This window comes from Schistosoma haematobium, chromosome 1, assembly GCF_000699445.3.
Source record: "Schistosoma haematobium chromosome 1, whole genome shotgun sequence".
Lineage (NCBI taxonomy): Eukaryota > Metazoa > Platyhelminthes > Trematoda > Strigeidida > Schistosomatidae > Schistosoma > Schistosoma haematobium.
In genome coordinates, this window is record NC_067196.1 from 82,311,812 (window position 1) to 82,338,747 (window position 26,936).

Here is a 26,936-nt window from a genome sequence, read left to right on the forward strand (position 1 = left end):
AACTAGTAGTCAACTACTTCCTAATCTCAACTCCGCCTGGAGTCCCTCTAAGGGCTACTGCCGGTCCCAAGCCCTGACAAAGGAGGAGGGTTGGGCATGGGGTTAGCGTTTCCATCCCGTAGGAGCCTAACTCGCTAAAAACACGCTAACCAGAAAAAATTATTCAAATCTTTTAAACTCTGCCCTGGGAGTCAGAAGGTCTTCATTTAGAAGAACTATGACGCCTCATGATGAAAGCCGAATTCCTTCGGAAGTTACGAGGCCGATGTCCCTTCCGACAGCCAGAGCAACCATTTACTTAGGTAAATGGAATGCTCGTACAATGTGGGACACCGGGAGAGCCTTCCAAATTGCTGCAGAAATGAGAAGATACAACCTAGAGGTGCTTGGGATCAGCGAAACACACTGGACGCAAGTTGGACAACAACGACTAACTTCAGGAGAGCTTCTGTTATACTCCGGCCATGAGGAAGAAAATGCCCCACATGCACAAGGAGTTCCACTGATGCTGTCCAAACAAGCACAAAATGCACTTATAGGATGGGAATCTCATGGAACAAGGATAATCAAAGCCACGTTCAAAACAAAGAAAGAGGGCATTTCAATGAACATCATCCAATGCTATGCGCCTAACAACGACTACAATGAAGAAGCGAAAGATCAATTCTACAATAGGCTGCAGTCAATCATCGAGAAATGCCCAACAAAGGACCTGACTATTCTGATGGAAGATTTCAATGCCAGGGTTGGAACGGACAACACTGGATATGAAGACATCATGGGACGACACGGACTGGGAGAAAGGAACGAAAATGGTGAGAGATTCGCAAACTTATGTGCCTTCAGTAAACTGGTCATAGGCGGCACCATATTCTCACATAAACGCATACACAAAACCATATGGACTTCACCGGATCACACCACACAAAACCAAATCGACCATATTTGCATCAACAAAACGTTCAGGAGGACTATAGAGGACGTGAGAACTGAGAGAGGAGCTGATATAGCATCAGATCATCACTTGCTGGTCGCCAAGATGAAATTGAAACTCAAGAAGTACTGGACAACGGGGCGGACAATATCACAAAAGTTCAATACGGCCTTTCTTCAGGATACTAACAAACTCAACAAATTCAAGATAGACCTCAGCAATAAGTTCCAGGCCTTTCATGATCTACTCAATGGAGAAGGAACTACTGTGGAGAGCAACTGGAAGAGGATCAAAGAGGCAATCACTTCAACATTCCATGAGGTTCTGGGCCACAAGAAGCACCATCACAAGGGATGGATCACTGTTGATACACTGGATAAGATTCAAGAAAGAAGGAACAAGAAGGCAGCAATCAATACCAGTCGAACAAGAGCAGAAAAAGCCAAGGCACAAGCTGAATACACGGAAGTAAACAAGCACGTGAAGAGGAGCATATGTGGAAGATTCAGCAATGACGGCGGAAAAGGCTGCAAGGGAAGGAAACATGAGAAAACTGTATGACACGACAAAGAAACTCTCTGGAAATCGCCGCAAACCAGAACGACCAGTGAAAAGCAAGGAAGGCGAGGTAATCACCAAAATTGAAGAGCAACAAAACAGGTGGGTAGAACACTTCAAAGAACTCTTGAATCGACCAGCTCCACTGAACCCACCCAACATCGAAGCAGCACCCACGGACCTCCCAATCAATGTTGGTCCACCGACAATTGAAGAAATCAGCATGGCCATCAGACAACTCAAGAGTGGTAAAGCAGCAGGACCAGACAACATTCCAGCAGAGGCACTAAAAGCAGACGTGGCGGTAACTGCAAGGATACTCCACATTCTCTTCAATAGGATTTGGGATGAGGAACAAGTACCAACAGACTGGAAAGAAGGACTCCTGATCAAAATACCAAAGAAAGGCGATTTCAGCAACTGTGATAACTACAGGGACATCACTCTTCTCTCAATACCGGAAAAGTCTTCAACAGGGTATTGTTAAACAGGATGAAGGACTGCGTAGACGCCCAACTTCGTGACCAACAGGCAGGATTCCATAAGGATAGATCCTATACAGACCAAATCGCAACTCTACGGATCATTGTGGAACAATCAATTGAATGGAATTCATCACTCTACATCAACTTCATTGACTACGGAAAAGCATTTGACAGCGTGGACAGAACAACACTATGGAAGCTTCTTCGACACTACGGCGTACCTCAGAAGATAGTCAATATCATACAGAATTCCTATGATGGATTTAACTGCAAAATCGTGCATGGAGGACAGTTGACAAAGTCGTTCAAAGTTAAGACCTGTGTCAGGCAAGGTTGCTTACTCTCACCCTTTCTCGTTCTCCTGGTGATCGACTGGATCATGAAGACATCAACATCTGAAGGGAAACACGGGATACAGTGGACGTCTAGGATGCAGTTGGACGACCTTGACTTCGTAGATGATCTGGCCCTCCTATCGCAATCGCAACAACAAATGTAGGAGAAGACGACCAGTATAGCAGCAGCCTCAACAGCAGTAAGTCCCAACATACACGAAGAGTAAAACAAAATTCTCCGATACAACACAGCATGCACCAATCCAATCAAAATTGACGGAGAAGATTTGGAAGATGTAAAAACCTTTACATATCTGGGCAGCATCATTGATGAACAGGGTGGATCTGATGCAGATGTGAAGGCGCGGATCGGAAAAGCAAGAGCAGCATATTTACAACTGAAGAACATCTGGAACTCAAAGCAACTGTCAACTAACACCAAGGTCAGAATTTTCAATACAAATGTCAAGACAGTTCTACTGTATGGGGCAGAAACCTGGAGAACTACGAAAGCAATCATCCAGTAGATACAAGTGTTTATTAACAGTTGTCTATGTAAAATAATTAGGATCCGTTGGCCAGACACCATCAGCAACAACCTAATGTGGGAGACAACAGAGCAGATTCCAGTGGAGGAAGAAATCAGGAAGAAGTACTGGAAGTGGATAGGACACATGTTGAGGAAAGCACTGAACTGCGCGACAAGGCAAGCCTTCACATGGAATCCTCAAGGCCAAAGGAGGAGAGGAAGACCAAAGAACACGTCACATCGAGAAATGGAGACAGACATGAGAAGAATGAACAAAAATTTGATAGAACTAGAAAGAAAGGCCTAGGACAGAGTGGGTTGGAGAATGCTGGTCGGCGACCTATGCTCCATTGGGAGTAACAGATGTAAGTAATTAAGTATTTTTTAGTAATAATAATAATGAAGTAAAAGAGATGACTATCAATTTATTCAACCTTTGAAATAATATTTTACATAACTTCAATGAATAAATTAAATTGTTCAATTTGTTTTGATTGGATTATTATTCATTATTAAGGACTTAATATTACATTGACTAAAAGTAAAATAAAAACACTATAATTCATTATACACCAATTAGAATACATAACAGTTATTGATTTTTGATTATATTTGTTGTTGTTGTTTTACTTTGCACACTTATCTTAACTATTATATTCGATTCAAACTAAGTAAGTGATTTAATCAATACATTATACCTTAAATTATTGTTGCTTAGTGCTAAAAAGAAATAATAAGGAGGAAAAAATAAAAAAAAGGAGACGAAGATTTTGTTTGCATTTGATTAATCTCAAAGAATTTATCACGATTTTGTGAAACAATTAATTCAGTAGTATATTCAGATAGTTTTTATGAATAAAACGACATCATAAATATTTTACGGGGGTTTTCTTTGGAATATAAATGTAAGTTTAAATAATGACAATCTGAAATTCGTTATTCATTTGTATTTCTATTGTATAATATTTACTAGTAATAAACAATTGATTATAAAATAATATTACATGCAATTAGTTCCCTTTATGAAATTAAATAAAGCCAGAACCAATATTGATGCAGAATAATGTGAATTTATGATAGTTTGTGGTTTCTCGTCAGCTGCTTACAACCAAATATGTATTAGAACTTTATATTGATATAAGAAATAGTATGGCACAATTGACATAAGTGAAAGTAAGGGATTGGAATGACAAATGTTATCAATGATAACTATATATATGCAAGAACAGGTCCAAGGTTACTAGGTGTTAGAATCAAGGAAACATTAAGTATGGGTGGTGTAATAATGGAGTTCAGAGACAGATAAGATAAATTGTGTGATAATTTTAGTGGTAATAAAGAATTTTTTTATTGAGATCATGAACCAATTGATGTTAGACCACTGTTGAAAACCTGGAAGCACTGAACGGCCGTTTTGTCCTATTGTGGGATGTCTCAGCAGTGTGCATCCACGATCCCGCTCTCGGCACTCGAACCCAGAGCCTTCAGTCTCGCACATGAACGCTTAACCTACTTGGCCACTGAGCCGGCATCCAAGGGTGTTAGTGTCTAACGTCAACTATTCATGGAATTAAAAAATTGGTAAGATAGATTACGTAATAACTTAATAGAATTTGAAGAGTTCACATAATTTAAGAGAATCAAGTGAGCGTAAAGAATGATGATCATTTCAGGATTATTGATTTTATTATTAAAGTAAGTAGTTTGCGTAGTTTATTTTTTCTATAATGTTGGATTATATAATCTGGATGATTTAAATAGGTTTTCATTATAATTACTGGTAAGCTCATCTATTTGACTTCAAAATGATTCTTTCGTGACTAATATATCTTTGCTCTGATTACATGAGATTGCTTCCATTATACATTTATATCTTTATATAATTTTATTTTCTGATTGAATATTTTATTAGGTTGACATCTGATCATATGATAAATTGACTAAGCTTATATGGATAGGTAAAATGAATCGGTTTCAATATACTTACACAGTAGAAAATGATCTAAGTAGAACACTTCTAGAAATTCTCTAAAATGCTTCGACTTTTTTCAATCCAGAATTTTCACATTCTTGAATTTGAATTCCTATCTATAGTTGCCTACGTCTACTGATATAGATGGTGATATTAAGTGTCGCTTAACTGTTAATATATATTCGGGATTGAGTATTTTTTTTCGTTTAATATAATGTTTCTTACACTTAGAAGAATATATATTGTACATCCATTGTTCGATGATTTGTTCTTCTGTTTAACGTAAGTGTTACATATTTATTTACTTAATCGGCTTGTGAGTAACACTAATCTCAGAAAGGCTAAGAAAGCTTAGCAATTGACAATATAAGTTACAGAACGAAAAATCACCAATAGTGATTAGATTAGCACCAAATTTTTCATTATCTCAAGAATGACTGATAATTGATTCAATGAAAATTAACTTCATATTTCAAGTTTTCACTATCTTGACAATAACAAATAAAAGTTTTTTTCTCTGTGTGATTTACAAACTATGAAAAATGTAAACATACGTTTGGTTATTTCCAGGAAACAAAGAAAACATTGTAATTCTTTCAGAAGATTAACTGAGTTATTGACTATTTGATTTAAGCATAATCATATGTGAAATGATGAGATCTACTGATTATATGAGTTTATATAGTTGAATTTAGTGAAAATATACATATCTTAACAGTATTAAATAGCTAAGGTGTGTTAATTATTGTTTAGAGGAAATTATTCATATGAATTTCAACTGTTACGTAATAAAACCCAGGACCTATTGGTGGATACCGGCTCAGTGGTCTAGTGGTTAAATACTCGTGCGCGAAACCAGTAGGTTCTGGGTTCGAATCTCGCAGGGGGCGAGGTCGTGGATGCTCACTGCTGAAGAGTCCCACAATAGGACGAAACGGCCGTCCAGTGATTCCAGGTTTTCTATGGTGGTCTAGCTTCAATTGACGCATGATTTCAACCAGTGAAATTTCTAAAATCTCCACAAAACCCCTTCTGATAATTATTGAGATATGTCCGTATTAACTTTAGAATAACTGACAAAAATAAATATTCTATTAATTTAATTAAGTATATAAGGTGATTAGTGAACGGATAAATGTTTTATGTTGATATCAGTATAGAGTGGTTTGTGGAGATAGTAGAATTTCCACAGCTTAAATCATGAACTGATTTTAATTATGCCACCACTAAAAACCAGGAAGCATTGAACAATACAATATTGTGAATTGATTGAAGTTAGATACATACATTATCGGTCACTGAATTAGAAGTCTAGAGGTTAAGCACTCGTATGCGAGCCTGAGGGTCCTGATTTTAGATATACATTGATGAGATCGTGATGATACACTTCTAAGAAATCCTATACTACGAAAAATTAGCTATCCAGTGCTTTTTGGTCATCGATGGTAGTCTAACTAAGATAATTGCATCATTTAAACCACAGAAATAGTACAAATATATCAAAGATAAAATTCAACTATAAAAAATAAGTAATGATATTATTAGATGTGGAGACAGTACAAGCGTCTAATTATCTCAATTTTATTAACATGATCAGATCTTATTATCTAAGTTTCTAATAGTTTTGTAAAAAAACAGTTTATAAAGCTTGTTAGTACTCAATAAAAATATTAAAACAGATTGTCACACAATTTATTGAAACTGTCTACGTACTGTAGCGTGGCGTCGAGTTGCGGTTGACTATGATCACCACTACAGTCAACCGATAATCCAACCCGTAAGCCAAATATCAGAAGGCAGTTAATGGCTGTAGACGAGATGTATTTGTTGGCGATCTTGTGGCATCGAAAGAATACCGAGATCGTGCCAAAGTAGTACAAATGTGGTTACTGAGCGTAACCGAATTCGTGCAAGGCCACAATCAACGAAAGGAAGTATGTCTTTAGTACAGTCAAACGAACAAGTACAGTGAAACAATCACTGGTACAATTGGTTATAATAATAATAACAATTGTTTCCATTAAACCAATCGCGTTCTCTTCATAAAAGTAGGTCACTACAGTACCATCGAAGTTATTAAGGAAATTCAATCACGAAATGATTCAGTCTGATAACATGTTTGTATTTAACCAGAAAAGATATGTTCATGATAAATAGACATTTTTCTATCCATAAAGATTTATACATAAGAATTTGAATTGATTGTTTGTTCCTCTAAAATTATTTGTTACAGTACCATTTGTAAACATGGTAAATAATATCGAAAACTAAGATTGATATTTCCTATTATAATATTCAAAACTACATCATTGTATATTAATATTGAGTTAATAAAAAGACATCCATAGACATTAAAGAAGAAGAAGAATGTATTTGTAAAACTTCAGCAAAAGAATTTGAAGTGAATCCAACATTTTGCCTGGCAATCTGGTCCAAGCATTTTCAAGGAAAATATAATCAGACAACAAAATTATCCGTTGGATTTATTTCAAATTCTTTCGCTGAGATTTTACAAATACATATTCTTCCTCTTTAATATCTCACATTAACTCGGAGCTCAAATATTATGAAACTATCCGTTCAAATTTAGACGAAAGTTCTTATATAAAGACATCCATAGCTTCAATTTATGAGATGTCTTTCAATTTATTAACTTTTGATATTGAATAGCCAAGGCAAAGATAGTTGGTTAAACACTTTAATCAATATATTTATATATATATATTTTTCATTGTTGAACACTTTACAATCGTCAGATCAATATTTTAAGCTGAGATCGAATATATAATGAATGCACTATGATTTATTTATGCATAAATTCATAAATGTTGATTGGATATTTATATGACTTGGATATTATCCGACATAGAAAAAAAAGTGAATGGGTGATTGAGAAATAAATCTAAATCAAATAAACATAAGGTAGTTTAAGAAAATCAATTTCATATTGATTTGTATGTTGAACAATTTTTTTCGGGTTAGCGTTTTTTTTTATTGAGTTAGTTTTCTACGGGATGGGATCACTAACCCCATGCCCAGCCCTCCTCCTTTATCCGGGCTTGGGACCGGCAGTAGCCCCCGGAGGGACTCCAGGCGGAGTTATGTTGAACATTAGATATTACCTACTGATCTAGCATTTTAATTTTATCTCATCAATTGATCAAGATCCAACACATGACTAGAAATTGACTACAGTGCTTGGAATCATCAAATAAGGTGATTTAGTGAAAAAAAGTTTAGAAGACTTCATATTAAACAAAATTTATTTAGAACCTAACATTCATTACGTTAATAAATCTTCTAATGTATTAAACGGATTTTTCCCTTAAACATCTTGTATGAATTATAAATTATTTTTATTATTAGATTAATAGGTCAATAATGCCATCAGCATATATTGATAGTTCACGACATTTGATAAGTCAACCTTTATGGATAAAAGATCCTAATTATTTTGATTTACAAAGTTCAACTAGATCTGATTATTCATGGGATCCAAGAACTTCACGCAAAACTGAACCTGAAGGAATTCGTGCACGCAGTTTCAAGCCAAAAGTAAGACAAAACAGTATAATAATATCTTTTATATATATATAGCCCATGAGCTGAGCATAAATGAAGGAATATTTCGAATTGTAGACTTAATTTCCATCATTAACTGGATTCTTAAATCTAGTTATTAGAAAATGTCATAGATTATATGTAAATTCACATAATTATAAATTGCAATCGTACATGATGCATGGAAGTAGTGTTAAAGCCGTATTTAGTGAACTCAGTCTCAGTTTTGTATTCTCACATTTCAATTCAACCTTGTGTACATAAAGAAATAATAAAATATCAGCTTTTTGTATTTTACAAAGTCGTCTTTAGTTTGACACTTATATGAGCAATCAGTAACTGTTTTGTTAGAAACCTTAATTTTAATCACAGAAATGATCAAATCTAATATCACTGTTTATTTGTAATTTTAGTAATATGTTGTATAATATTGTCAGATGATTATCTGAAATGTTATAAGATGATCGTGAGATTATTATCCAGGAAAGAGAACTGACAATCCAAAGAATATAAATGATTGAGGGAAACAACTTCTAAGGACTGAGAAAACCACATATATGTTTATTAAAATAATACACTTTTATTGAAACTAAAAGAAAAAATAGGAAGAACTGTAAGCTAAATATAATTGTAAGCGCTCGCACGCGAGACTGATAGGTCCTGGGTTCGAATCTCGCGAGGCGGGATCATGGACGCGCACTGCTAAGGAGTCCTACAATGGGACAGAACGGCCGTCCCGTTCTTCTAGGTTTTCCATGGTGGTCTAGCTTCGATTAACTCATGATCTCAGCCATTGAAATTACTAGAGTATACACATAATCCCTCCTCATATTCATTGTACTATCAATAAGCAAACATTCCTCAAAATCCATAGATTTAGCACTAAGGGTATTGTTTAGTTCTCCATTCACTATAAACTATATATCTTCGGGAAACATTGTAGATAATTTAGATTCTCAGGAAAACCGTTAAAACTTGAAAGATTAATTTTCACATTTTTATCACTATTCTGCAAACAGATTTCTTGATTGATAGCAAATTAATACAATATAATCAAATGATAATTATTTCCTAGACTGAACTTATTAACTAAAAAATGGATGTCAATGAACAATCGGTAAGACTATAATTTATGGATGACTTTTGAGCGACGCTGAAGTGACCTTGAGAATGGACACCTACTTATTAGGACTAAATGAGGTTTATAAAGTCGTTAGAATCCTCATTTACAGTTGATGGTTTGGGTTAAAAATTAGATTTAGAGTTTTCATCATGAACTGATACCAACTATAATGCCAAAACTTTATTTAGCCAAACGTATGGATGAATTTTACGCCAAAATTTTATATCTGATTGGCTCGTTCATAAATTTTAGTCTCGCCCAAAAATCTTAAACACATATGATTTAATTTCAATGCTTAATATCATGAGTCAATTGAAGCTAGACCACCATGGAAAACCTGGAATCACTGGACGGTCGTTTCGTCCTATTGTGGGAAACCTCAGCAGTGCGCATCCACGACCTCGCCCCCTGCGAGATTCGAACCCAGAACCTACTGGTTTCGCGCACGAGCACTTAGCCACTAGACCACCTAGTGGGCATCCAACGGTGTTAATGTCTAACTTCAACTAATCCACGAAATTGAGCGACACATCCACCATATGATTTAATTTTCCTCATATTGCATTTGGTAATAATAATACAATTGTCATTTGAATTCACAGGAGGCAACATAAAATAAAATTGTAGGATATAATAAATCATAAGAATAATGAACTGATTAAGAATAAGGGCGAAAATCATTGTTCAAGGTGTATCTTACCATTATTATTATTATTATTATTATTATTATTATCGATTTGTCATTTCTGATGCTTTTATAGATTTATGGCTTAGCAATTATAGAATTTAACATCTGATAATTTGTTCATGTATTTGGTTAATTGAAATCATTCCCTCATAGTATGAATAGTTTGGATAATGGTTAGCAAGGTTGTACGTGATAAGTTAAGAGTTGTAGTGTCAGTTACTATGTTGAGGCCACATAACTTATTCAAGCTTCTAGACAGGCCATTTTATCTATTCTTCTTGAGTTAAGAGCGGTATTGCCAGTCAACGCGAGAACGTTAGCTGCCAGGTACTGGAGGACAGCTACCAAATTAACAAGGTCAAAACGTGACTCAAGAAAAATGGATAAATTGGCCTATTTAGAATTTAGAATAAGTTAGATGGGATTAACATAGTAACCGACACTATAGAGTAGACAGAGTTCTATATCATTTGCTAGAAAATCCTTTATTTTCATAGTTTTGCAATTTTTAAGTGATAAAAAGAACAATTTAATGTAGACTAACAATAATAAGATACAATGTATCACTATTTTTAGTAAGGTAATACTTAATAATTACAGAATTCACGCCAGTTTACAGGCATGATCAATTCGATATAAATAGTAACATTAGATGTACAGAACAAACATGTGATAAAAGAAAGTTTTAAGTATACTAGTTCAGTAGTTGTTTAAGTAGTACATGTATTGCAGTGATCCAATGCATCAGCCGGGAGTTTTTGATATTTCTTAAATGGACAGCCTGTTGATTTATTAACGGAGTAATTAAGGTCATTTCGTGTACCAGATTGAATTAATGATAATTATCTACAACTAGAGAAATTAAAACCAAAACACAGAGCACGGAACAACAAAGCAGTAATTACCAAAATATGTCAATCAGGTCTACCAAAATGCATGTGTCATGTGACCCAGTGATATACTGTTGATGTTATTCAAATTAGTTAAACTTGCTGGGGACAGTTTTAACATAAAGTGACAGCAAGTTATCCAATAGCTGTCACTATCAAACTTTTGAAATGTAAAATTTAGTGATATCAAAAGTTAAACCTTGAATTTCAACCAACTGTTTATTAGGGGATAAACTCAGTAACAGGCTAACTGGTATTTATAAGAATAATGTTCATTCATTGATAAAGTGACTATGGATTATGTTTAAGACAAAATAGTCAATCTTACAGGGAGATAAAAGTCAATAAAAAATAAGGAGTGGAATTGAGCCTGTGATTCACGTATTACCAGTTGTTTAATTAATTGTAAGTTATTTGTAAAAATAGAATCTAAAAAATGTCAATAGTTGAAATATGAAAGCTAAATATTTGCATGAAAGATGTTTATTAGCATGGATATATTTTTCTAGTTAGCAGTTATAGATTAAGATTCGATAGTTTTAAGTGGCTGAGTGGAATCATCAGGAAATCATGGATCTAGGTTTCGTACTAGTTAGCACTCGTCAGAGAGGCTTAACTACAATTAAGAAAATGTTGATGCTTCTTGTGTGATTCAAACCCAAATCAGATAGCCTAACATTTTTAAACGTTAACATTGAGCTACTCAGGCCATAATCGTAAAACTAAGATATTTACAACTGATTGGTCATTGAGTAGTGACCACCCAATGTATCCCCACAGTATTTGGGGGATCAAGTCACCTAAACTAATGGCCATTTAATCGATGAAATTTCGTCGTTACTATAGGAACTAGACAGATATGAGACTGGTCACCATTCAATTACAAATCAGTGATATAGGTCCATGGTGAATCGTGATTGTTGATCATTGTATACAGGCAGATGCTCATATTCTGTCATTTTTGATATACCACTCTTAACTTAACATGTATTATTATCTGTTAACAATACAAATAAGGTTTCAGCATACAAAAGTACAATTAATTGGGATTTAGGTGAGAAAGCAAAATCTATCTCGTGTGTACATACACAAGTCAATCCAAATAAATTTCAGAATCATAGTTATTCGTTGACTAGTTTATTAGATCAGCAACCAAGAGATTGGCTTATTGATGATTATGATTCGAAACACAAAGGATGGCGACGGACAGATCAGATAATAAGAAATAAAGAATCATTTACAAAAAATTCATTATATCGTGAACAATTCCCGCCAAAGGAAGCTGGTAAGCAGATAGTAAATATTATCAACATTATTTTTATTTCCATAATACTACCCACTTGAGAAAATTTTTTGATGAGTATTAAGAACTTTTATAAGTAATTCCAGGGAATTAGTTTAGTTTTTGTTACAAATAATCACTATAAATGAGTGATACATAATAACAAGACATTTATTCAGTACTCTACGTATTTTGATGGTTTACCAACAAATGATTTGGACTCTTCCATACTTTCGGTTTTTCTTTTAACTTGTTGAGTAAAGCTAAATCTATTGACACATTCATGAAGGGCTTATGAAATTTATGCTTGCTCTAATTGATATTGATTCTATGCATACTGTTTCAAAGTAGTAAATTAGAACGATGTACATTTTAAGTGTTAATCAGTTAAGAATAATTTTAAATCGGTTTTGTTAAATTAAAACAGAACCAAAAATCTAAGTTACAATAAAAGAAACAGTTTGCAAGAATTTTTTTTTAATAGAAAGAGATGGAAATAGTCTGTTATTAGAACAATAATTTCAAGGTTGTGGTTGAAATGGCTTCAAAAAGTGAAGAATTCTATCACTGATCATATTATTGGTTGTTCGATACTCAGATGTTACTGGTTGATTTATGGCTTTCAATTATGGTATTTACAAAGAAATAAAATGAATAAAACTGGAAGATTTAGTCAAGTTTTCTACAACTATAATAAACAGTTCATTTGACCAGAGCTAAAACTTTTTGTTATTAGTCAACTTAAATGGAAACAGGAATAAGAACAAGGTAGTTGTTGAATTACATCTTTTTGATGGAGTTTTGTTCTCTGAGCTTGATGGTTTAGTCGTGGAGCTTTCATCGTTCTTCTGAACGACATTATCAGCACAAACGTCAGATAGAAGTGAAATGTTCAATGTCGTTCAGAAGAACGATGAAAGCTTCACGACCAAACCATCCAGCTCAGAGAACAAACCTCCATCAAAATCATCCACCTGAGCTGTAAATCTTCTCCACCATCTCCGAATTACATCTTTTTGGAACTTTCATTTTAATCGGTCTACAGTCAGTTGAATAATAGACTGACTATCTAAAATATACAGAGTATCATTCATTGACAACACTGAATAATAAATCAAGGTATTTATATATTCGAATAGGATGAAAATAGAACTTGGAAATTAAAACAGAGTCTCCTTATTCAGGGCTTAATCAAATCAAATGTGAACAAACTCAAATGTACGTCAGCTGCTCTAAGATTTTATTTGATTATTTCAGTTTATAGTAGACATTTTATTGAGTATAATAAATTTGCTAGTGTTAAATTGTTATAAATGTTCGTTATGTGATAAGAATTGTTTATTCAGTGCTCCAAAGTCTTTATCAGTTTATTTATTAGATCGCTTGAAATTTAATTTCAAGGAAAGGCCCTGAGATCGAGGAATAAAATCATTAATCTACGTGATTCTAGATCAAATTTTGGAGGAAAGTATTAAAGTATTCTCAAATCAGTATTAACATCCTTTTATTCGGTTTCATAGAAAGTTAATTTATATATAGTAACTTATTGAATGAATACATTTTTTATTTACATTACAGTTCATGTACAACCGGTAAAACCTGTTCATATACCATTAAAAACTTCAGAGAAATTTACTGATAAATCTGTTTATACTGATGAATATATATGGCGACCAATAATAATAGATTATAATCAATTAAAGCATCATAAACTTTGTCTTCCTATTGAAATGATCCCTTCAAAGCCCAGAGATGAATCAAATATGATAAATGTTGGCGAAAATGTCATATCAATGCCTGGTACCAATCCAAACTTATTTAAAAGTACAACTTACAGAGAGGATTTTCAAAGACATGCATTGACTAGCAAAGAACCAGTTATGTGTAGGAAAATTGCGCCTGTGATCAAATTATCTAAAGTGAGGAATATGTTGTATTGAAAAGCTAAATATAAGGGCAATAATGAATAATCGTTTTCTGAAAATATGACATCACTTTCTTTAATGAGATATTTAGTCATAAAACTGGTCAATATGCCCGTCTCTAAAAATACCACGTCTAAATATTTTTAGGAGTCAATACCATCGAGAAGTGAATGGAACGTCTTGGAGCTATTCAGTATTGAACTGCTTACAGAAATAACGAAGACCCAATACAATTTTATATATCTCATGGCTATCGTCTTACTGTTAAAGTATCAATTTTACCTACTATATCAGTCACATTTTAAACATTCATATAATTAGTAATGGGAATAGTATATTTGTGGAATATTAATGAGTAAAATGCTACATTTCTGACGTTTTGTGACCTAGCGTAAGTCACTTCCTTAAATAATAAGAATAAGTAAACTGACTAAGTTAACACAAGCTTAAAAAGTACATAGCGAACAAACAAAATATATTTAGTACAGTCAAAATTATAATGAGGGATTTATACATTCAAAAAGAGTGGCCATGGGATCTTCTGTGTTTCTGATTGTCGTTATTCTATTCATGTCCCATATTACTTACTTACTCCTGTTACTCCTCGTGGAGGAGTATAGGCCGCCCAGCACTCTCCAACTAACCTGTCTTGGGCAATCCTTTCCAGCTCCTTCCAGTTCTTATTCATCCTTTCCATATCTGCTTCTATTTCCCGACGTAATGCATTCTTTAGCCTTCCTCTTTTCCGCTTCCATTCAAAATTACAAGTTAGGGCTTGCCTCGTGATGCAATTTTACGATTTGCGTAATGTATGTCCTATCCATTTCCATCGTCTTTTCCTAATTTCCTCTTCAGCTGGAAGCTGGTTTGTTCTCTCCCACAAAAGGCTGTTGCTGATGGTATCCGGTCAGTGGATGTTGGGTATCTTGCGTAGAAAACTATTTATAAATACTTGTACCTTCATGATGGTGGTTGTAGTAGTCCTCCAAGTTTCAGCTCGGTACAGTAGAACTGACTATGTTGACGTTCGTATTGAAGATTGTGACTTTGATATTGGTTAACAGACAGTTGTTTTGAGTTCCATATGTCCTTCGCTTGTAGGAACGCGGCCCTTACTTTGCCAATCCTCGCCTTAACGTCTGTATCTGAGCCTCCTTGTTCATCGATGATGCTTCCCAGGTGTGTGAAGGATTCTGCATCTTCCAGAGTTTCGCCATCAAGAGTGATTGGATTACTGTTCTCCGTGTTGTATTTGAGGACCTTGGTTTTCCCTTTGTGTATGCTGAGGCCTACTGATGCAGAGACTGCTGATACACTGGCTGTCTTTATCTGCATTTGTTAATCTGCGAAGTCCAAGTCGTCTAATTGGTTCTGAGCTGTCCATTGTATTCCGTGTTTTCCCTCAGATGTCGAGGTCTTCATAATCCAATCGACCACCAGAAGAAAGAGGAAGGGGGAGAGTAGGCGGTCTTGTCTGACTCCGGTCCTTACTTGTAACGCATCAATCATCTGTCCTCCATGCACTACTCCGCACTATAGTCCATCGTATGAGTTCCGGATAATGTTGACAATCTTCTCAGGAACTCCGTAGTGTCGAAGAAGTTTCCATAATTTTCTCCTATCTACACTGTCAAATGCCTTTTCATAATCAATGAAGTTGATGTATAGTGACGAGTTCCACTCAACTGATTGTTGAACGATGATCCGTAGTGTCGCCATTTTGCCTGTGTACAACCAATCCTTACGGAATTTAGTCTGTTGATCACGAAGTTGGGTGTCTGTTGCATCTTTCATCTGGTTAAGCGACACTCTGTTAAAGACTTCACCTGGTAACCACAGTAGTATGCCCCATATGGAATCACATGTTTTTATCAGAGTCTTCAGACCAAACATTTAGTAGAGATATGAGAAAGACTATCCTACGAAACTTTTCTAAACTGCTGAATAGTTTCTCAGTCTACATCAAATTTACTTTTGGAAGTAAAAATTAATGTAGGGGTCTACCATCTTTAGACTACTTAGTCAAAAGAATTCAAATAGAATTATAAGATCAATTATCTATCGCAAGCCGACATAATCAAATAGATCCATGAATGTTAACTCAGCACAACCACTGAATACAAACATTGTTTTGGCTCTAAGTCTATTCATACGAACCTTCATAATCATTACATCAAATGGAAAGTAACAGGAAAACAGAATATATATGTCTTCATTGGTTGTCTAAATATAATTGGTATATGGTTTCAATGAAATTTAACAATCTCTACAACTATATACTGATTATTTTCTATCTATTTATTATGTTACTTTCATTATATATTTTCTCTATTTCCATAAGATATTAAAACCACCATATGAAATTCAAGAATCATATTCTACTATAAATTCAAGATATCAATATGATTATGGTAGTTCAATAAAACATCGTCATTTATCTCATCATTTACCTGCAGCTGGTATGACAACATTTGATAAACCTATGAAAAGTCAAATACAAACTTATTCATTTAATTTCGAAAATGATCCTTTATCTATGAAAGAACAATTTAATTATCAAAAGAATTCCATTCAAAACTTTCATTCAAATGTAAATTTATCACAACGATTATATTTACCAGATATCATTGAACAAGTAGAAAATAAATGGCCATATTTAGAACATAAAAATGGATGTTTCTATTCAACGAAACCATTAGAAGGAAGTTTTTAAAAAATAAAAAAAACTGATTCTTATTCTTTATTTTGTTTCTGTTATGCCTTGATAACAATAATCAGTGGTAATTTTTGGGATCCATTTGTGGACCAATATTATACGTATATATTACCGTATAATTGTTAATTAGCTAAACTATTCTTATCGATTAAATGTTAAATATTTCTATGGCAGTCGATTGACTAAATCATCGATTAAATGATTAGAAATGCTTCCATGGTAATATCGATTATATACGTATAATTGATATATATATATATATATATATATATATATATATATATATATATATACATATACATATATACGTTTGAATTGTGTTTGTGGATCGCTGTGTGATCGCTCGTTTCTGGCTGTTTGCAGAATGTACTTTACCATTTCAAGCTTGGACTTCTCCCTTTAGTAGTGGGGCTGAGACACATCAAATAGCTGACTTACTGGTCTTTGGTCATTGAGTCTTTGTTCTCGTTCGCAGATTAAGTGAACTCGTGATAGCTTCAAACCAAGCAGTTTCTATAACATTTTTTTACAACATAAATGTTTATAAATAGAGAAATAAAAATAATCGATGTATTCAGTTAAATATAAATGTTACTTAGTTACTATTATTATTGTTATTATTATTAATATTATTATTTTGACGGATGGTTTGGTCGTGGAGCTTTTATCGTTCTTCTGAACGACATCATCAACACAAACTTCAGATAGAAGTGAAGCGTTCGAATTTCTCCATATGTGTTTCACAGCTTGTCCTGTACACCTCGATGTTGATTGGTCCTTGTTAACTTTAAATTTGACATTCTTTACTTCTTTGTTTTGGTTGTGTCTTCCATTGGTTTGATTTTTGTTCCTATGTTTGTGCATCATTTTCCTGATTGATTGATAAATTGGATCGATTTCAATATGTTTGTTGGTTGCTGATTGACTTGAGTGCCAGGTTTCTAAAAATTCTCTGGTAATTTGGAATTTCCTTTATTCAAGATTCCCACATTTTTCCAGTCAAATGAGTGTCCGTAGTTGTCCACGTATATTGATATAAGCGAGGAAATATCATGGCGTTTGACTGCTAATTGATGTTCATGTAGGCGAAGGTGAAGAGGGCGTCCGCTTTGTTCGATGTAGTGTTTTTCGCAGTTGGCGCAATTTGTTTCGTAGATGATATTTGATTTGTTATGTTTGATTTATTATTATTATTTGTACTTAAGTATGGACAGGCAATATGTAGCGAAATACTATTTTATCTCAATGTTATCAACGAAGAATATTCTTTTCAATAATTTGTCATCAAGTTCTACAATTATAAATCCAAATTAATAATCTATAACATTGGCCAGATTTAAGGCAGAATACATCATTTGGAAATGGTAATATGTGAATCAAGGATTGTTGTTTATCATATGAAATCAAATCAAATAGTTAATGTTGGGACTGACATAATATAATATGATATAATATAATATGGTGACGTAATGTGAGTAGTGATAATTTTTATGCCCCAAACTTATTATTATCTTTATCATTATTATTATTAATAATAATACACTTGACAACCCTTTTGAGAAATTTATTCAGCATTCAGCCTTATCTACTCCATCTGACGTAATTCATATTATTCTACGCATTGCGTACTTTCTGACATTTACTTCATTATTCTCTCTCTCTCTCTCACACCCCATGTTGACCATATTTATTCTAACCATTATTTGTCTCACAATTTCATTTAGCTTATAAACTGATTCAAGTTAACACTTTATATTAAACAGCCCCAACATTAACGAACTGAATTGATTCCATATAACAAACAACAATTCTCAATTCACACATTACAAATTCCAAATGATGTACTCTGCCTTAAATCTGGCCAATTTTATGGATTATTAATTTGGATTTATAATTGTAGAACCTGATGAGAAATTCATTAAAAAGAATATTCTTCGTTCATATGAATTGTGTTCTAATATAATGGGAGTTGTTTCAGTGATTTATCTTAACGACTATATTTACCAGATATCATTGAACAAGTAGAAAATAAATGGCCATATTTAGAACATAAAAATGGATGTTTCTATTCAACGAAACCATTAGAAGGAAGTTTTTGATAAAGAAAAGATTCTTATTCCTTATTTTGTTGATGAAAAATTCCCGTTATATTAAAAACACAATTCATATGAACGAAGAATATTCTTTTCAATGAATTTCTCATCAGGTTCTACAATTATAAATCCAAATTAATAATCTATAAAATTGGTCAAATTTAAGGCAAAATTCATCATTTGGAAATTGTCATGTGTGAATCAGGAATTGTTTGTTATATAAATAAAATCGTTAATGTTGGGGCTGACTAATATAAAGTGTTCACTTGAATCAGTTTATAAGTGAAATGAAATTGTGAGATAAATAATGATCAGAATAAATATGGTCAACATGGGGTAAGAGAGAGAGAGAATATTGTGATTACAAATCGGAAATTGCGTAATATGTAAAATAATTAGGTCAAATATAGTAAATTCAGGGGTGGATATTGAATAAATTCCTCAAAAAGGGTTATCAAGTGTAAAGACAATAATGGTAATAATAATAATAATAATAATAATAATAATAACAGCAATAACAATAAGTTTGGGACATAAAATGAACATTAATCAGATTATGTCACCACATTATAAGATTGATTATTAGCTAGTTGACCAGGCTAAAAGGAGTGGCTGAACATACTTCTTTTGGATACAAAGCTCTGGCTTTTTGATCCGAATAGCAATTGCTTCAGCCGTCTGTAGGATTTGCAGTCTGACGGAATTAGGTGGACTGCTGTTGACACGATAAACTATTGCAAAAGATTGCTCCATGTTGGCTGTATGTCCTGTTTGGACATAACATTTTTTTCACAACATAAATGTTGATAAATAGAGAAATAAAATTGATTGATAAATTCAGTTAAATATAAATGTTACTTAGTTACTATTATTTTGTTTTGTTTTTATACTTAAGTATGAACAGGCAATATGTAGCGAAATACTGTTTTATCTCAATGTATTTAGTTAAATTTTATTTTAGTTGTATCAATGGAGAAAAAAAACAGTTGACAATTGAATTTAATCAACATAAAGAAGTGAACATGAATAGATTTACTATGTATCAAAGTAAATAAGTGAATGATTTGATAAAAGAAAGCAGGTTAAGTGACTAAATCATCAAAAAAGAAGCTGAAGATAATAGCAAAATGTGATACATGGAATAACATTTTAGTTACTTCTTGTGGAGGATCATAAGCAGTTTACCAGCATTCTAAAACCAAATCTGTCCTCTAATTTCCTTTCCAACTGTTTGTAATTCATTTTTATTCTCTTCAAGTCTGCCTCCAATTACTTATGCCTTGAGGATCTGAATTTATGTTTAATCTCGTGATGAAGCTTTATGGTTTTTGAAACGTGCTTTTTACTCACCTCTACTGTATTTTCCTAATTCCCTCCTTATCTACAAGTTGGTTTTATCCTTTCCACAATAGGCTTTTACGGACGGTCAACGAATATTGAGTATCTTGAGTATATAATTGGTTATAAAAACCTGTACTTCATTGATGACGGTTATAGTAGTTCTCCAAGCTTCAGGTCGGTACTGTAGAATTGTTTTGACGTGAATTTAACATTCTGACTCTGATGTTGGCTTGGTGGCCGATGTTTTGAGTTGCCTATATTCTTGAGTTGTAGGAATGCTATCCTTGCTATGCAAATCTGTGCCTTCAAATCTGCATAAAAATCCATTGTTCATCGATGATGAAGTTCAAGTAATTAAAACGTTCCACATCTTCCAGAGCTTGCCCATCAGGTGTGATTGGGTTGGTACTCTTTCTGTTATATTTTCGGATTCAACTGTTCTATTGCGAATGTTGAGGTTTACTACAGCAGTGGCTGTTACATCACTGGCTGTCTTCACCTGCATTTGTTGGTGTGTATGGAATAAAAGAACTAGGTTATCTGCGAAATCTAATTCGTCTAGTTGCATCTTAACTGTCCACAGTATTCCGTGCTTCGTCTGAGATGTGTTAGCCGACTGCCAGAAGAAAGAGAAAGGGGGAGAGTTATCAGCCTTGTCAGACACCGGTCTTCACTTGAAATACATCTGACAGCTGTTTTCCATGCACAACATTGCAATGTAATCAAACGTATAAATTCCGGATGATGTTGATGATTTTCTCAGCCACTAACAGCATAGTGTCGAAGATGGTTCCAAAAGGTTCTCCTATCCGTACTGTCAAATGCCTTCACATAGTCAAGGATGTCGATGTATAGTGACGAATATCACTCAATTGATTGTTCAATGATGGTCCGTAGTGTCCCGATTCGGTCCGTGGATGACCATTCCTTGCGGAGTCCGGTCTGTTGATCTCGAAGCTGGACGTCTAGGGAGTCTCTCACATGGTCCTGACATTCCATGTACCTATTCTAATTATTGCTTTGGTTGTTGGAGTGGATGTCGAATTCATGACTTCTGAAGAACCTCGGCTTTCACCGTGAGGCCGCATAATTCTTTTAAACGGAGATCCTTCAACTTTCAGGGTTGAGTGTACATGGTTCAAGTGAGTTAATCTGGTTGGCGTTTTGTTAGGAAAGTTATTTTCCACGAGATGGAGTTGCTGACCTCATCCCAAACTCTCCTTCGTTATCCGGGTTTTAGGACCAGTGGTAACCATGGGATTCATTTTGTGCCTTGCGCAGTTATCTCAAACAGTGCTCAAGAAAGAAATGATGGTCTTGATGATTCGTTGAGCCTACTCATTTGTTCACAAAAAAAGGACTTAGTGCATATGATCAGATATTACACGTAGACGGATATCAGAAATAAATTTCAGTAAATCAGTTCACTACTTGTAAGTAATAAAAACGAACTAAATAAATAATCTTCAAATCCAACTATGCGCTTTAGCGAAAATAGTTAAAAAGAAACTTAAGAATTTATGCCCAATAATTTAACAAAAAATAACCAAAGATCAAACACAGATCATTATTAAAAGAAAACCAGAACGAAAAGAGTCACTATTATTAAATATATCTGTCAAGATGAAGTAATTTTATGATGTACTGTTGTTTAAAATCAATAACAGAAACGAGAAAATGATCACAGAGATATTATCCAACTAAAAATGAGCTCAAAGTGATCCTAGTCGAAATTAACAATTATGAACATAAATATGAGTTGCCTATTGAAATAACTCCAAATACCTTTCAATAATAAAATTTTAAGTTATTATTAAATTAGTCCTCTACTTTCATTTGGTATCGTTTGCTTGTATCTTCCCATTGTTGGCCTCGATATTGCTTTAAGTCACAGGTTTTATAAGCATAGATGGATGGTGTCTAGCAGTGGAATCTAGAACGCGCGTTTTGGTCGATTTGATACTTTTCAGCTAGATGTACCTGGATCCTAGAGTTGATGTTAATCAGCTTACTAAAACTGTCTTAGTTTTACACCTAATGTAACTGTGATTTTTGGTGTGTTGTAAACTTGTATTTTGTACAGATAATTTTGTAAGTTCACAAGCTTAGATAATATGAAAAAATGCAAGGTATATAACTAGTCTCCTTAGTGCTCTGACTGATAGATTTCTAAAGCGGTAGGAATTTTGCATTGTGTATATATATTAGCTGCATTAGCCGACTCATTGTTAATAGACATAAATACCAATCCGTAGTATTAGACTACTTTGAGATTGTTCAATATGAATTCAAATCTATTATTTTTAGGTCCCACCACCAACCTGAAGTAGAAAATACAAACCATCACATTTCTACTTAATGGTCAAATATGATTGTAATCACTGTGAAACTAGGTTTTTCAGTCCAGTCTTCAACAGAGTCTTGGTTGAACACAGCAGTCTTTTTCATACTTCATATTCCTAACTTAAGCCATTTAATTTGTTGACATTTGATTTACTGATAAATAAAATGAATTAAGACAATAAAAAATGATTTGTTATTTGTATTTTAACAAAAACCTCGTTTCATGTTTTTTAAATCAATCTAACTTTTGGACAATGTTCTAATGAAACTCCTATATGATTGATTATCATTATCCGCAAACAATTATCATCATGGATATTATAGTTTTTCTCTGTTTGTGTGATAAAATCTAAACTTTATACATGTTTCCTATATTTTCTTCAATGTTAGATAATGATTAGGCTTTTATTAAAACAAAAAAACATAATCATTTTGTTTTTGTAAAGTTAGTGAAGAAAAATCTCTGGATTCTGATGATTGATGATGATGATGATGATGATGATGATGATGATGATGATGATGATGATGATGATGATGATGATGATGATGATGATGATGATGATGATGATGATGATGATGATGATGATGATGATGATGATGATGATGATGATGATGATGATGATGATGATGATGATGATGATGATGATGATGATGATGATGATGATGATGATGATGATGATGATGATGATGATGATGATGATGATGATGATGATGATGATGATGATGATGATGATGATGATGATGATGATGATGATGATGATGATGATGATGATGATGATGATGATGATGATGATGATGATGATGATGATGATGATGATGATGATGATGATGATGATGATGATGATGATGATGATGATGATGATGATGATGATGATGATGATGATGATGATGATGATGATGATGATGATGATGATGATGATGATGATGATGATGATGATGATGATGATGATGATGATGATGATGATGATGATGATGATGATGATGATGATGATGATGATGATGATGATGATGATGATGATGATGATGATGATGATGATGATGATGATGATGATGATGATGATGGTATATTATCAATATATCATTCTTTTACTATGGAATCAAAATACTTTGAATTGCTATGAGTGTTATATATATATATATATATATATATATATATATATATATATATATAACGTAATGATACCGCCAAGTTGAGAACAGTGATTTATCGACCGAGCCAATAACGCATAAACTCGTAAGAGGAATATAGTGTAATTATCGGTCCTGCTTTCTTCCTAGCCCTGCCAATTTAGTCCAGAACAACAATCTCATCCTCTGAGATATGAATCATATATTTCAAACATGCTGTGACTATTTATAAACCAAACAAATCACATCGTACTATAAAATAGATAATAATATTTGTACAAGATCTAGCCAAAAGTGGCTGTGAATGTGGGAAACTGTAATTAATAGACTGGATATTACTCAAGAACAGTAAATCGTGTAATACATAGTTTATATGTCAAAATAAACCTTGTAATAAGAGGAGTACAAATATACACAATCTAGCTACTGAATAAATAATAATACAATTGTCATAGTTTTACGCATTATGCAAAACCACACTCCTTCGATTTGTCATTGTTTGTTGATAAACAGAACTATATTAGGGTAAATAATGTCGAAATCAACCTAGTTAATTTTGGAACAAGGAAATATATTCATTCTGAACAAGTTATTATTGTCATTTGTTAACTATGGCTGTTTTTTTAGTTGCCTACAAAGTGAGTGAATATATATTAGGGGGTTTTACTAATATTTAGCTAGCAAGAATATAAAGTACTGGTTTCCAATTAGAACTCAATAGTTAAATGATTTTATTCAGTCTGTGGAGATTATTAAGTTTTTTGATTGAGATCATGAACCGATTGATGTTAGACTACCATTGAAAACCTGGAAGCACTGGACGGCCATTTAAGTTTAATGGATTATTGGGATTATGGAAGTGTTTCAACATGTTTTGTATTTTTGAACTAAATCATTTTCAATTGAAAAATCCATTTATCACAAATGAAGTATATATATATATATATATATATATATATATATATATATATATAGCGCGAGAGAGAAGAGACCAAAATACAAGCAATGGAATTAACTGGAACATGGAATAACATTAAACATTTACATATAGACTTTCATAAGAAATGGTATTGTGAAATTAAATTAATAGGTTTTGAAATATGATTAATCCATGATCGAAACTAAGCGTAACAATTTGATTATATTAAACATAGAGGATATAGTCAAGGTTTTATTGTATTAAAACTATATCTTCCAAGTTCTTAACTACCCGATACAAAAACTATTGATACTGAACATTTAAATGGAATCTAAAATTCTAGTTATTAAAAATGTACCAGTTTCAAGCGATATACTTAAACAGTCAAAATCATAAAACTAGTCTTAATAATTCCTTTTAGGAACAGATTTAATTATTTGTTAACTAATGACTGACTTCAAGATGGATTTCGGAAGTAAATTTATGAGTGATCATGTTAAAGCATGTCATAATTTTCTAAGGTACTTTATTCCTTCTACATTAGAACATCAAGAGTGATGAACTAATTAAAGCAGAAAATGTATGTACTAACCGGAACTTTCGTTTTCATCACATACTTTTATGATGTAGCTATTGTGTACATGTAAATGAGATTAGATGGTGGTTGGAGGTAGTCAACAGGAAACCCTGGACCCGGGTTCCGTGCTACTTGGCACTTGTCAGCAAGGTACACCTATAATCTTGAGGGAACTGGTGCTCCCTGGCGGATTCGATCAAGTGTCACGCAGCTTCACAGTCAGAGACGTTACCATTGAGCTATCCGAGCCGTGACTGACCTCCTGTAAGACTGAGATGTAATCACAATTGATTGATCACTGGGTGGTGATCAATGTCATGTGCGTCAAGTCCTTATTTAGTGCAGTGTCGAGTCACCTAGACTTGTGGCCACATCGCAACATGGTTGACAGCATTCGATCTGCACTAAATAAGGACTTGACACACATGACATTGATCACCACCCAATGACCAGTCAATTGTGACATGTAAATGAATTAATAATGGAGATGTTATAGATAAAACGTTTTCTACTCTCTAATGATAATAATAGACTAAAATCTATTCAGTGACATCATTATCAGTGTAAAGAATAAGGAAAAACTTAATAATAAATATAATTTTAGTTATGTCCCAATGAGTAGAAAACTTGTATTTCTGATGTTTCGTGACTTAGTGTAAACCACTTCTTCAGAGTAAATAAATAACCAAAGTAGATTAAATTGTATTATATACTCTAGATAAGTGGCCTACATTAGGTCAAGTAACATCAAAAATATAGTTTTTCTACTCATTAAGATGTAATAAAAATATATTTATTTCATACATATAGTTCCCTTCATTATCTTAAACAGAGCAAGAACAAATATTGATGCAGAATAATATGAATTCATTTCATTTCGTTAGGTTCTCATGAACTGCTTATAACTTATACATAAGACTTAATTCTATCGGAATCTTCTCTACATCATGATACACATATTCATCCTAAATCACCCACTTATGTATAAGTTGTAAGTAGCTAATGAGAACCTAACAAAATAAAATGGATTCATATTATTCGACATTAATCTTTGTTCTTGCTTCCTTTAATATATTTGTCATTCACTTTCTATCCAATCCTCAAATGATTTGAATCCATCAGGTTCAACCTTGACATCGATACCTATAAAGAAAAACTTAGTTGGTTCAATTTCATCAGTAAACTATTTCTAGTACAATGTTTCAGGGAGAAAAAGACTAATTTATTCAATAGACTGTGGGTTCCGAATCATTTTTAAAAAAATTACATTCAGTAAACTAAGTTATAAAGTAGTTGAATAACCAAGTTTCTTTGTAAACGTTTCTTTGATCTATAAGATTAATCTGAATTTAAAATCATAAATGTCCATTAGTTAATTTAACTATACAGAATTTGAAGAAAAAAGAGGATGTTAATAAGGTAATGAAACAGAGAACAAAAACACTTCATAATTTTAACCAGTCTACAACTTACACCTCAACAACAATCCTCATATGTATTGTTTTAATGAAAGAATTTTATACACACATAGTTTTCT

At 33.3% G+C, this 26,936-nt stretch overlaps 1 protein-coding gene across 2 annotated transcripts; it reads left to right on the forward strand.

Annotated features, from left to right (window-relative positions):
- Window positions 1–3,391: 3,391 nt before the first annotated feature.
- MS3_00002271 (uncharacterized protein) lies at window positions 3,392–18,054 on the forward strand. 2 transcript variants are annotated; one of them, XM_012936724.3, is made up of 5 exons: window positions 3,392–3,746; window positions 8,180–8,368; window positions 12,093–12,360; window positions 13,936–14,276; window positions 16,624–18,054. In XM_012936724.3, exons 2-5 carry the CDS (start codon window positions 8,195–8,197, stop codon window positions 16,993–16,995), a joined length of 1,155 nt encoding a protein of 384 aa, XP_012792178.1. In that variant the 5' UTR covers window positions 3,392–3,746; window positions 8,180–8,194; the 3' UTR covers window positions 16,996–18,054. The 2 variants fall into 2 exon arrangements, with proteins under 2 accessions (XP_012792178.1, XP_051075313.1); XM_051209842.1 differs by lacking the exon at window positions 3,392–3,746 and adding an exon at window positions 4,772–7,735 and having other exon boundaries at window positions 8,411–12,360.
- The last annotated feature ends 8,882 nt before the right edge of the window (window positions 18,055–26,936 follow it).

Excerpts from the sequence above, each read along its gene's own strand:
- MS3_00002271 (XM_012936724.3), top strand. The coding sequence starts at position 8,195 with ATGCCATCAGCATATATTGATAGTTCACGACATTTGATAAGTCAACCT. Across the intron at positions 8,369-12,092 it reads CACGCAGTTTCAAGCCAAAA|GTTTCAGCATACAAAAGTAC; the intron begins GTAAGACAAAAC and ends AATACAAATAAG. Across the intron at positions 14,277-16,623 it reads CTGTGATCAAATTATCTAAA|ATATTAAAACCACCATATGA; the intron begins GTGAGGAATATG and ends TATTTCCATAAG.